This window comes from Populus trichocarpa, chromosome 12 (assembly GCF_000002775.5).
Source record: "Populus trichocarpa isolate Nisqually-1 chromosome 12, P.trichocarpa_v4.1, whole genome shotgun sequence".
NCBI lineage: Eukaryota > Viridiplantae > Streptophyta > Magnoliopsida > Malpighiales > Salicaceae > Populus > Populus trichocarpa.
In genome coordinates, this window is record NC_037296.2 from 13,067,485 (window position 1) to 13,081,994 (window position 14,510).

Consider the following 14,510-nt stretch of genomic DNA (forward strand, 5'->3'; position numbering starts at 1 on the left):
CTTGGAACAATTAGACCATTCTCAAGAAATCTTTGAATATTTTTTAAGCGTAAGTTGCATGGAACAATGAGACCATTTAGAAAAAAAAATAGATTTTTTATAAACAGGCTAGTTGGCTTGAACAATTAGACTATTTTGAAAAATTTCCAAATTTTTCACAAACTGGTTTATTGCCTAAAATAATTAGACCATTTGAAAAATCTTCAAATTTTTCACAAACGAGTCAGTCACCAAAACAATTTGATTATTTTTTAACTTTTAACATCCAGGCTAATCACCTAAATAATTTGACCATTTTAAAATTTCTTGTGATAAGTTTAGTCACCTAGATGACTCGATCTATTTCAAAACATCATTTTTTTTAAAATCTTACTACATAAAATTTTTTACAAGATTTTATATCATAAGCATTGTAAAGAGAATAATAATTATGGTAACCAAATTTCTTACCCCAATTTTTTTTTATATTTTAAAAAGCATAATTTTTATAACATAAAAAAAGCATAAGGATGTCATTTTGTCCATGCATGGAACACTAGGGTTGTAGAAGCAAGTATCCCTAAAGATCATCAATTTTAATTCTTTAGCAGAAACCAATCCAGGTGTGAGTCACTTTGAAATGATACAGTAAGAATCTCGCTAGCAAGAATCCCTCCAGATTATCTCCAACCTATCAAGAGTTATTCCCTCGCACAAATCAAGCATGCGTGATTTTGCCTTATATATATAATATTTAAAATTGTGATAATGGTTTTTTTTAAAAAAATATATTTTTAACATCATTATAATCTAAAATCATAAAAAATAATAATTTAAAATAAAAAAATTTTAAAATTTTAAAAAATAGTTTTTAAGTGTAAAAAAACAAACATATTTATAATATTTCTAGTATCTTATAATAATAGGAAAAAAAGATGAAATTTTTATTTATCATCTTTAATTATCTATCATAAAACAAAATTAACTTGACCGTTTTTTACTTTAAAATATGATTTTTTTTAAAAAAAATTCAGACTCTATATTCATGGGCTAGATAAATAAAAAGAATAATGAATTAATATAAAAATAAGCTTTTATGAGTTAAAAAAATATTTTATAGTAAATTCAAACTCAAGCCTAAGCACAAGATCTGAAATTATGGCTTGAGCCCATATCGAGCATGACCTATACTCAAAGCTTACTTCTCTTAGAGCATTTCCCTTCTAAAAACATTGGTTTCCAATGAATCTATTTTTAACTTTCAACTTCTCACTATACAAAATATAAGAAAAATCCAGCATTTTTTCATTATCTCATGGCTTGTTTTAGTTCATGTTAAAATAACTATTAAGAAATAATTTCACCCTAAAAATTCTATTTGTAATCTAATATGAAATATATTCGTTAACGATGTTGGACATTCCCGTTTAACTGAAGCCAACACATCCCTCGATGTATCTTTTCTTAGTCAATTTTGTTAATTTTCTTTTTATTTTGGATTTTTAGCACAATTTCAGATTTTATGTTGTCTTTTCTATTTGACTTATGATTCTAATTTTTTTTTTAACCTTATAAAGGTCAATTTCAAACCTATTTAAAAAGTTATAAACTTCTTAAAAACGAAACATACCAGATTAGAGAAGAAAATTCAGTAATAAAGTGCAAAATTCAACCAATCATGTCTTTTTATGTGATTGTTGTTTTCTTGTGTTTTTTTTTATTTGTGTCAAAATATAACTCAAAATGTCTCTATAATATAACAAAACCTAAGCTATAGAGTAGAAGGAAAAACAAAGAAAAAATCAAAGGTTAAACTAAAGGAAGGCAATTTGGGAAACTAAGGGGAAGAAGAGTTTAAAAATTTGTGTTAAACATCTTCTTGAGCCTCATTTTTATAGTGGGTTTTGGAATCAAAACTAATGTAGAATTAATTTTTTTTTTTATCATCTTTAATTATCTGTTATAAAACAAAATTAACTTGATAATTTTTTACTTTAAAATATGATTAAAAAAAAAGAATATTTAGACTCTATATTCACGGGCTATATAAATAAAAAAAATAATGAATTGATAAAAAAAAAAACAGAATTTTTAACTTTCAACTTCTTCCTATACAAAATATAAGAAAATCTATCGTTCTTTCATTATTTCACAACTTGTTTTAATTATTTTAATGTTTCATGTTAAAATAATGTTTAAGAAATAATTTAACCTATAAAAATTATATTTTTAATTTGATATTAAATATATCCATTAACGATGTTGGATACTCCCGTTTAACAGAAGCCAACACATCCCTCTATGTATCTTGCAATCGAGACACGAGATCGATCTATATCTCTCATAAAAATAAGGGAGAGTGAATACCTTCATGATTACTCAAAGACGAAGTGGTGTGGATCATGTGGTAATTTGGAATATTTTGACATGCTTCAGCTTACTATAAAACTATTTTTTTAATTCCATATATATATCTTCAAGAGAAAGTAGATCTTCTGATATCTGATCAGTGTCATTAATCAAGTATTATAAGTCTATAAACAAGCTTATAAGCTCCGGATCACTGAGCAGCATGCAACTTGAATATATGCAGAAGGATAAGTTGTTTGGTGGTAGAAACACAGAATTATTCTTGCGTTCTGTCATCAAAATACTTTCCTATATATTATTGCACGTTGAAAGTTAATGTTCATCGATCACCATGTTTTTAATATCCAAAGGGCCGTTCTCCGTTTCACTTTGAATGGAATTTGCAGCACAAATTGATTCCTACTTGGAATTGTGCTATCTTTTCTTTTTATGTGTTTATAATTCCTACTTGCAATTGTGCTATCTTTAATTTTTATGTGCTTTTATAAGTATATTTATTTTGAAAAAAAATATAAAATAGATGTTTTTTTCAGTTTTTTATGCATTCAAATAAAAAATACTTTTTAAAAACACTTTACACTACATTTCTAATTTTTTTTACGTTTTGAATGCGTTTTTTTAAAAATTTGAAATTTTTTTATTTTTTATTTGCTTTAAATTAATATTTTTTAGTGTTTTCAGATTATTTTGATGTGAAGATATCAAAAATAATTTTTTAAAAATAAAAAATATTATTTTAATGTATTTTAAGGTAAAATAACACTTTTAAAAACAATCACAATTACAGTCTCAAACACCCTCTAAACAAGCAAAACTCATCCACCATCCGTTATATAATCATGCCTCTCCTCAACTCTCATGCTAAGGTAGTCAATAGAGTTAGAGTTGTAGAGCATTTCACAAAGAAAAATTTTCTCTGTTATGGCCTGCATGCCTCTGGTGAGTGGCTTCATGCCAAAGTCGACCATGGTCCTCCGCATGGCTAGTACCAGGCTTTGCCTACAGCGGAAAACTCTGATCATGGTGGTCAATCTTCCCATGTATGTTGTGGCTTTTCTTGTCATTAATCTGGTTCATCAACGCCTGAATTTCGTTCCAGTCCAGTCAAATAATTAGTGGTGAACATGCATGTGCCTTTTTTTCTTCTTTATTTCCTTCCGTCTTGTGTTTTCTTCTCCTGATCACTTCGTCTTCTTCTTCTTCTCTTTATTTTTTGACGAGAACATTATCGATTTCTTAATCACTCCAGCTGATATAAAAATCATAAATTAATTTATGTGTTAGCATACCAAAAACATGGTTTCTAGGATTCTAGAGGAAGTCTTGAAAGAGTTTAACTGGTAACTTAGATATATAGCGAATTTACTAACAACCAACTTCTTTTTTTTAATTATTATCTTTAGTGATAATCACTTGATTTAGATATGAAATTAATCTCACTAATTACGTCCATATTATAATCCTTTTCTCCTTGTGCATGATCAAAAGAGCTAGACGTGGAGCTGAGGTCAGTCACGGGGGCGGTGGCAAAATCAATCAAACACGCAAATCCATGGATGCGGTTCGTATGGCAGAGGAGAAGCTCTCTCTTGGCGGCTTCAACAGTGTAAAAGAAAACAAGAAACAAAGCAAGGAAAAAGTAGACGATGGCATCACAGTAAACACCGAAACCAGTGGTTGATGGTTGCAATCAGCAGCAGTAAACACCGAAACCAGCCAGTGTGTTTCTGTTCTGGGTGCTCTGAACTGCCTTCCAAGAAGCAAAATAAGCTAGCCTGGTAGAGTGAGGACCTTATAATTAGTAGTACTGTACACGCAATGTTTGTTTATGTTGGTCTGAGAATGACAAGATACGTATGTGGTTTTCTTATTATTATTATTAATATGAATATCCTAGCCAGATTTTATACACCTCCATTAATTCATATATGAATTTGGATAACAAAAGTTATGGCTATACCGTATGTAGTACTTAGGCTTTGACTTAAGTGGTACGTAGTTCTCGTATGTAGTGAGAGGAAAAATAATAAGATATCTTTATGATTAGGACAGTATTTGAAAACGCGATTATAATCATGTTTTTTAAAAATTTAAAATATATTTTTATTTAAAATTAATTTTTTTTATATTTTTAGATTGTTTAAATATGCTAATTATAGCATATTAAATTTTGAAAATTAATAAGATATCTAATTGATTATGATAGTGTTTGGGAATGCAGTTGAAACCATGTTTCTCAAAAAATTTATAATTTTTCTTTTTGCTTAAAATTAATTTTTTATATTTTCATATCGTTTTTATGTGTTAATATTAAAATTAAATTTTTTTAAAAATAAAAAATATATATTATTTTAATATATTTCTAACAAAAATATATTTTAGACCATAATCATACCACACTCTCAAACATTATATTAGAGTATCTGGCTGCTGTTGTGCTTTACTCTGTTGATAGTAGAGAAGAAGAAGGATGGCTCTCAATACATGAAAAGGCTCTTCAGATACGAATTATTTACTTCAGCCGGCAAAATTCAAGTAATTTGAGTAATAAAAATCTGCTTTATACAAGATGGGAACAAAAATTAATAAGCACAAAACGTTGCTGAAATTCTTTGCTCCAGGAACATCCATGGAAGTTTGAGTATTGTCGATGCTTGTATGATAGATTTATACAAGGAGCTAGCAAAATATCTGCTTTTATAAATAAAAAAAATTAATCAATTGTAATTGAAGTTCAAATGAAGCAAAATCAAATATAATAAATTTTGCTTATATAAAGAAAAGGTAAGTAAAATACATGGACTCCGTTTTCTTTAAATAAATTAATAAAAATTGTTCTAGCTTTCACTTCTTCCTTTTAATACTTTGTTGATTATTTTTAATATCATTTTTTTAATAAAAATTAGGGGCAAGTCATCTACAAAGGACTTTTTGCCTTTAGATTAAATATTAATTATATAAGGATTATTCTTATCGTGGTGCAATTTTTGTTTTGGTGAATGTAGAATAATATTTTAGAAAGTGTTTTAAGAAAATGCTATCAAGTTAAAAATCGTCAAAATTGATAATTAATTGTATGCATCTCTCAATGATTTTGACATTATATAAAAATTTAAGTTCTATCATTTATTATTATTTCCCCCCTGCAAGAACTAAATATCAGGCCACGGTAATTATGACTGTTATAATTATAAAACATCAAAATCATTGATATACTTGAAATTAATATCAAAATAATAATCGATTATTATTATTATTATTATTATTATTATTATTATTATTATTATTATTATTTTGCCCCTGCAAAAACTAACAGGCCACGGTAATTATGAATGCTATAGTCATAAAAAAAATTGTTAGGCAACATATGATATTAAAATATTCTTATGCTATAATATGCTTTAAATATCAAACATATTATTTTATAGCTCTTTTCCTTTTAAAGACGTTTTCCTTGGGATGTATAAAGGGACAGGAAAGGTTATAATACAAATTTTGGCATAATGTCTACTTGTTAAAGTGGGGAGGGACGAATGATGAGGAAAATAAATGAGTATTATAAAATTAATTCATCAAAAAACAAAGGAATATTATAAAATTGTGTTTTTATAAAAAAAACTTTGAAATATTAAATATTTATATCCAATTGTTGTGTTCATATACGTAATTCTTGTGGCAATAATTTGCTGCTAGCAATGGGTTGATTTATTCTCCAATTAAGATGCCTAATGGCTATATATATGCAATACATGTCATTATGCAATACATGTCATTATCATAGCTCAACATTAATGGAAACTCCATATTGCTTGTGACTAAATGTGCTCTCCTCCCCTTTTTTACTATGAGCTACTTGAATCTTTTATTTGTCTCTATAAAATTAAAGTTCTTAAAAAATTTGTTATAACACTCAAATACACTATTATCGGCTAAATATGTTGAGTGTTGCAGATTCCTTTGCAGTTCTGGATCAAAATTTCAACATTATATTTAATTTTTGTACGATCTATTCTTCTATCTCGAGATATAATTCTTTCAATTTTAGTAATATTTGTTTCAAACTCATTGCTAAGTAGTGTAAAAAAAAAATTAATGGAAGCAATATTCATAACTTGAATGACATTGCAAGATATCTTATTAATCATTGTTGTTTGAGGAGAAATATTTCTGAATATTCTACTTAGGTGAAACTATTTTTCATACAGCTCAGCAATTAGATTCGAGTTTGGATTTCTAGTTCTTATTGTGATAATAACTTGTGTTGGGTTGTGAACATCAACTATTTTTGTGCTCAGAGAAAAGAAACAGGGGTTTGAAAAATGTGAAGGGTGGTAGCTAGGTCATTGCTCTCAGAACTCTCACGAATGAAATTCTTGAAAAATCCGTGATCCTCGAGAGGAAAACAGGACATATCATCAATACATTTTGCTTTGGTTACTCTATTAAGAATCATTCTCATTACCTCATTCCATTTGGCAAAGTCTAAGCATCTTTTCATTTCTCTTTGTTTGTATATCAGGAGCGACAAATATAATTCTTGTTTGGTTTATTTCTTCTCCTATATAATTGCTGCAATGCAAATTTACATTCCTTGCAAGTGTTCAGAAAGTCCAAGATAACATGAGTTTGACAAACATGTCCTCCATGCTTGAAAGTATAAGTTATCACTTGGCAGTGATTTAGTTTCACCATCCAAAAGTTCAAAAACAAGTCTTTCAATAAACCGGTAATCTATGTCCTTTGCTTCCCTAGGAGCTGCAGGTTGAAAATCAATCTTTCATAACTTTACATCACCATTAAGAAACACAATATTATTTTTATCAAATACTTTTGTGCAACATCCACTATATCTATGTAAATCATGGATAAATGACACCATTTATATAGGTCGAATACATCTAGATATCTTCAATGATGAAAATTTATGATATTATGTATTCCGTGTTTTTTTTTAGATTGCACTCAATCATCAAGTGTCTTTTCAAAGCATTGATATATTGTTTTTCTACTCTTAGGCCCCGTTTGTTTGCTGGAAAGTAGTTTTCTTTTGAAAAGTGAATTCCGGGGAAAGTGAATTCCGGGAAAGTATTTTCCGATGTTTGGTAGTGTAATGGGAAATAAGTTGGAAAACACTTTCCAGTGTTTGGTTATGTCATGGAAAATGAGCTGGAAAATAACTTATTAATGTTTTATTTTTCTCAAGTTTATTAAAATAATGAGGAACAAAACTTATAAATTAAAAAGTTGAATGAGAATGAAATTGAAAAAAAATATAATTTCATAAATTATCTCAAATAAAATAAATAATAATCAAAATAATAGAGATCAAATCTAAGAAATTAAAATAATAATAATTAACATTTCATAAATTATTTCAAATAAAATAAGTAACAATTAAAAGAATGAGGATAAAATTTGATAGATAAAAAATTTCAATAAAAAAATGATAAGTAAAAAGCAAATAGCAATTATAAAAATAAGGACCAAAGTTAATATAAAAATTAAATTTTAAGAGATGAAATTGAAAAATAAATATTCAAAATAAATTATATATAGCAATCAAAAGTTTGAGGATCAAATTTGATATAATCAGCAAATAATGACATTTCTATTTTTTACAACTTCCGGAAAGTGTTTTCCGCCCAAATTTTTCAGGAAAACACTTTCCTGAAAACCAAGCCAAATTTTTCTTTGACTGAAAAGTGTTTTCCGGTGACCAACTTTTCTAATGGCAAACAAACACAGGAAAGTTTGGAAAGTGATTTCCCGGAAACCACTTTCCGGAAAACAAACACAGCTAAAAGGGAAAACACTTTCCTGGAAAACAAACCAAATTTTTCTTTGACCGGAAAGTGTTTTCGTTGACCGGAAAGTGTTTTTCATTGACCAACTTTCCTAATAACAAACAAACACAGGAAAGTTTGGAAAGTGGTTTTCCGGAAACAATTTTCCAGGAAAAAAACATGGCATTAAAATCCAAAACGTACATCCTTTAACAGATTCTTATGGGTTCATGAACTCACCGTGAGTTGATCCCTGAGGAAGTGTTAGGTCAACAATGATTTCGGTATGAGTTTCTGCTAGCTTCCCCTTCATGTCCTGTGGATTATAAGAGGAGCCGAATGTCGGGTTTTTACGCTTTTGGTTCATGCTTATCTGAAAACACAAATCATAAAGGTTAGATAGTGTGTGTGTGTTAGAAAAGATTGTATGTCCTCTATGGTGTCATAACAGATCATTTGTAAGAAAAAAAAAAGTTCTCATTTTAGATGGAGCAGTGAAAACAGAAGAAGAAAACACCGTTTTTTTCAGAGAAGCTCCTGTATCTTTCTCCAAAAAAAAACCCTAGCTTTTTAGCAGCATTGACAAGTCTGCGAGAGAGAAAAGGAGTTGACAAATGAAAGAGCTCCTGTATCTTCTAATACCCAAGCTTCTCGGAAACCTTGACAAATAAAAGAGTAGAGAGAGGGGATGTGTGTAGCTAGAGTAATGTGACAGGGAAGGGGTGCAGGTGGTATTTGTCAGTGTATATTATGGCAAGAATATCAACAATATATGGCAACCAAATTGTATGAGAAAATCTTGTATACAAACCAAATTGTATGAGAAAATCTTGTATACAAATCAGGGATTAGAGACATAAAATTAAGGATTATTACATGTATTTAGAGGACGGAATTCCTCCTTCCGAGAGGGCAATGAAAAAAAGAACAATTTTACATTGAAATTTGATATTTGTAACAGTATCTTCTACTGATCACTCACTGTAGTAGGTTGCCATTATTATTTTTATAAACATTAAAGATGCTCAGGTGATTGCTTCAGTGTTTAAATTTTAGAATTTGGATCCCATATATGAAAAGATTCTCCAACTTTTATGGTAGCGTAGCTGGTTGCAGTTCAGATCATAGGGATGTTCTGCGATTATATATTTGGAACAAACAGTGGTTGTTCTGATATTACAGCACTATGGTTGCCAGGTAAAAACACTTTACTCGGATGCTATTCTAATATTACATGAGAATTAAACTAAGCATTCATGTTTTATGATGATTGATAAACTCCTCCATTAGCGTGCTTGAATCAGTATTCACTCTAAGAGAATTAATATAAAACCATTTTTTGAGCCCTCACCCAACAGCTTAGACACCTTTAATTGCCAAGTGAATATTTGCACTGAAGCGAAGTTTGTGATTGATGCTAGTAATTACAAATTTATTAACATCTTCAAAGTTCAAACTAATCTCCAACAGTGTCATATGTTTTTGTTACTTAGTCGAATCACTATTTTCTGCAGGTTGAGTATGATGTTGAGCCTTGCAGCAGCGCCAATGCAGTTTCTGATGGATGCATTGATGTCCAAAGGACAAGCCTGACCATGCTGATCAGTGGTCATGTCATCTACGGTGTTGCCCATCAGCATACTGGGGGAATTGGTTCAACTCTGTATGGGGAGGTAATCTTCAATCTTCAATCTCGTTCTCAGATCAGATTCTTTAATAAGCATAGAGCCATAAATATATGACAGCCTGAAATTGTTGTCGAGGGCCATTTTCTTCACTCGAGCTTACTTGGATGTTCATGCTATCCTTTATAAGAGGGATGGGTGAATAATATGAAATCTGATTCTAATCATAAGCTTGTGTGCTCAGGAAGGACGTGTTATATGTACTTCAGAACCAATTTTTGGAGAAGGAAAGGATGCAGGGGATGAGGCAGGTTACGTAGTAGGGATGTCCACCTGTTATCCTGAACCAGGCTCTATCCAGATAACAGCTGGGGAGAATCTAGTTCTTGAATCTTACTACAGCAGTACTCAAAAGCACACGGGAGTTATGGGGATTTTCTACGTTTTGGTTGCTGAGCGAACACCAAATCCCACGAATTTCTTGCATTCTCCGATTCATGCAAGTTCTAGTTCGATTTTTAAAGGTTACCGTTAGTATTTTATGAAATTTGAATGTTTCTTGGTTCTTGCAGATACATGAAAAGATGAAAGTATCCACATCTGCTTTAGCAATAGTAGCTCTGTTAGGACTGGCAGTAGTTGCTGTTGGCCTCCGTTATCGACTGAAGAAGGGGAGAGAAGAAGGCTATGAACCAATAATGGCATAGAGCTGTAATCCTGTTAATTTCCATGATCTTTGTAATGCATCTATATATATATGAAACATGCCTTGTTTGCTCTATGAATGGATGCAAAATAGTCCAACTACATATAGCAACCTTACCATGGAACTCATACTCTTCTCTAGTGGAGCCACAGAGATCTATACATCAATAATTTGTCTGAGTAATTGGAAATTATTCGTACTGCCATGGCTTCCAAGCACTCTTGTTAGGCTTTCAGCTATCAAGTCGAGTCGCTTTCTGAAATACCGCAGCAAATGCAAGCGAACTGAAGATGGATTCGGCCCTCGGGGCAAGGACAAGTATGAAGGAGAATTTTCTCAGCAATGAGAGGTCTAAGGCTCTGGCATTTGCAGGTTATATAGGCAAAGATTTATCAAGGCCCCTAACTACTCATCAACAGCATTGAAATTTTGATCCAACTGGTCCATTTAACAAATAATTAATGAAGAAAACCATTTTTACAGAAAGCCATTTTTACAAGTTCTATTTTGCACTAGCATTAAACCCTGCCTGGCCAGCAGGTCGACTCACCCCTACCTCTGGTCTGGTGTTAAAAAAATCAACTTCAAATTTACTTGATTTAACCTAGTTAACACGATAATAACCCCAATCAGACTTTTATTTTGTTTTTTTTTTTCAAAAAAAACTTATTTTTTTACTTTTATTTTCTTAAAATAATTATTGACCTAAGTGAAATGGTATTTTCCCACTTGAGAATTATGCTAAAGAAGATTTGTCCTTCACAAGAAACGTACATCAAAATCAAAGTCATTGGATTTGTCATTTTATGTAAATTTCATGGTCATATTTATCAGCAATACGTGAAGTATAAGCATTTTAGCCTTTACTCGGAATAAAGTAAATTCTAACCTGTGAATGCCTGACTTGAGGTGCTTTCCAGGGGATGAAACATTCTAGTTCGGTAGGATTTTGACTTGTGGTCAGGGGCCAATACGATGACTTTGACTGCGTTTTTCTAAATCTTGATCGTGTTGACCGAGTTGATTTGTAGCTCCAACCATGCCCAAACATTCAGCATTACTATATAATATTCCAAAATAAATAAATAAATAAAATGAAAATGATTTTTCTTACTAATAATTATCTAGAAACCATATTTCTCTAAAAAAATATACTTCAAAATGTTTTTACCTCGTATTATGGGATGGTTTTGGTAGGCTTCTGTAATAGGAATAGCATACTATAAGATTCTCAAATACCAATTATATATACATATATACACACGAGAAAAAAGAATTAAGAGTACGCATGGGTCGTTGGATTATAATTTTAAAGTGAGATCCACTTTTAAATCCTACTAATCTCATGATCCGTGTATATTTTTATATTTTTTTTATTAAATTTTCTTGAATTATGTTTAATATTGATAATTGTTTCATGTGAAATTAAAATTAAACATACATATGAGTTGAGAGAACTACCAGGTAAGTGGTTAATATTTTGAGTTATTATTTATAAAATAATTAAATATAGAGAATTATATTCTTCATTTATTTTTCTTAAAGTGAATTTAATAAATTAATTATATAAGGATTATTCTTATCGTGGTGCAATTTTTGTTTTGGTGAATGTAGAATAATATTTTTGAAAGTGTTTTAAGAAAATGCTATCAAGTTAAAAATCATCAAAATTGATAATTAATTGTATGCATCTCTCAATGATTTTGACATTATATAAAAATTTAAGTTCTATCATGTATTATTATTTCCCCCCTGCAAAACTAAATATCAGGCCACGGTAATTATGACTGTTATAATTATAAAACATCAAAATCATTGATATACTTGAAATATCAAAATAATAATAATAATAATTTTTTATTATTATTATTATTATTTTGCCCCTGCAAAAACTAAGTATCAGGACACTGTAATTATGAATGCTATAATATGCTTTAAATATGATATTAAAATATTCTTATGCTATAATATGCTTTAAATATCAAAAGTATTGTTTTATAGCTCTTTTCCTTTTAAAGACGTTTTCCTGGAGCCTTGAAAAGGATGTATAAAGGGATAGGAAAGGTTATTCGCACACTTGTATAAAGTGACTAATTTAGCCTCGATACAATCCCTGTTTTACCCTTGATAGCTAGAAAATTAGTGGTGTTTCTGATGCGTTGTTGGTATCGATTCTGTGACCTCTACCCCGCCCCCACGCTTCAGAAGGATTCTTGACACGTGTTTGTTGCCAAGTTTTTAAATATAGAATTTTACGATGAATATATACTCAAAAATAGTTATTCAACTATTACAGATTATTTCCATAACTATCCCTGCCCGTTATTTCCACGTGCCCATTTCAAGTTTTTTATTTTAATTAATGTGGATATTTGAATTAATTTATGTATAAATCCTGAAATTAATAATCATTTTAAGTTTTTAATCTCGCAAAAATATTTGCTGCGCAAATCTCATATCAGTTTAGTCCCCCAAGTATATACATCTGTTTTATTAGGTCCCTTAATTAACAATTACATCAACATAATTCTCTGTTTATATACCCTTCTCGATCGTATCCTTCTGTTAAAATAATTAAAGACAATAATATTTACATTTTTCTAACTAATCCTGATTTTCTCAACTCTTGGATGTGATATTTGAACATTTCTTTCAATTTAAGACAAGTACACAGAATTAAAACATAATTAAAGTAATAAGTCTAGAAGAAGTACTTCCACCTCATATGTTTAAAAGAATTAGTATGGATTAAAAAAGTGCATGATTAACACGAGCTTTGACAACTTATCATAAATATATATAATATTTTATATATTTTTATATTTTACAGTTTAATATTTGATTTAGATCATAAACTATATGCATATTAATTTTTATTTTGCAATGAAAACTTTTCTTAATAAAAAAATTCAAAATGAATGTGATTTTAGATTTAATACTAATACTAAAAAATTCTCCAGACATTTTTTTTAATTCAAACAAATTTTAATCCCCTCGCAGCATAGACACATAGACATTAAAATATAACTAAAACGGTTCAGTTTTTTACCGTGAACTGTACAGTGTAGTCCACATTAAAAGATGAGTTTTTTTTATCTGTTTTTATTTTTATTTTTTATGCCTTTAGGGTTTTTTTTTCTTCTTTCTTTGTTTTTTTCTCTTTTAATAATTTTTTTTTGTTTGTTAATGTTAATTTTTTTTATTTAGTTATTAGACTTTCATGACACGGATTCCGGGTTTAACAGGTTAACACGGTTTGATGAGTTAACCCGGAAAATTTTTTTTACTTTTCTTTTCTTTTTAATTAATTTTTTTCTTTTACTTTAGTTTGTTAATGTTAAATTTCTTTCTATTTAGTTATTAGACTTTCATGACATATATCCTAAGTTTCACGGGTTAACCCAGTTAATTCTGGATTAACCTGTCAATTTTTTTTGTTTTTTTCTTTTAATAATTTTTTTATTTAATTTAGTTTGTTAATGTCAAATTTTTTTTATTTAGTTATCAGACTTTCATGGCACGGATCCTGGATTTAACGGGTTAACCTGGTTTGACAAGTTAACCCGGATTTTTTTTCTTTTTTTAATTAATTTTTTTTGTTTAGTTTAGTTTGTTAATTTTAAATTTTTTTCTATTTAGTTATCAGACTTTCATGACACATATCTTGGGTTTGACGGGTTAACCTAGTTTCATGAGTTAGCCCAATTAATTATGGGTTAGCCCGTCAATTTTTTTTTTCTATGCAGTTATCAAACTTTCATGAAGCGAATTCCAGGTTTGACGGGTTAACCCTGTTAATTCATATTTTTTTTCTTTTTCTTCATTAGTTTTTTTCTTCATGTTGGTTTTTTTTCTTTGTTTTTTTTATTTTTAGTTAATCTATTTAATTATCACACTTTTATGACACGACTTTGCAGCTAAACTCACATCCAAGGCTATTAGTCTGGTGTTGCAGTAAGACTCACTTAAACTTGAGTCATGTAAGTTTAATATTATTATTAATATTATAAATATTACTCTTGGGTCAAGCGTTGCAGCTAGACCTAA

General features: G+C 29.5%; 1 protein-coding gene and 1 long non-coding RNA gene across 2 annotated transcripts in view; both read left to right on the forward strand.

The window, feature by feature from the left end:
* LOC18103835 (uncharacterized) overlaps nucleotides 1-10,464 on the forward strand; it is a 32,017-nt gene extending 21,553 nt beyond the window's left edge. The window contains exons 3-5 of the mRNA XM_006376874.3: nucleotides 9,647-9,805; nucleotides 10,002-10,256; nucleotides 10,330-10,464. Coding sequence (XP_006376936.3) covers nucleotides 9,647-9,805; nucleotides 10,002-10,256; nucleotides 10,330-10,464 — 549 coding nt within the window. The remainder of the gene's footprint in view (nucleotides 1-9,646; nucleotides 9,806-10,001; nucleotides 10,257-10,329) is intronic.
* On the forward strand, nucleotides 3,134-4,260 carry LOC7484351 (uncharacterized). Its single transcript, XR_002977035.2, has 2 exons — nucleotides 3,134-3,389; nucleotides 3,838-4,260. It is a non-coding gene; the product is annotated as an uncharacterized LOC7484351 (long non-coding RNA).
* Nucleotides 10,465-14,510: the final 4,046 nt, after the last annotated feature.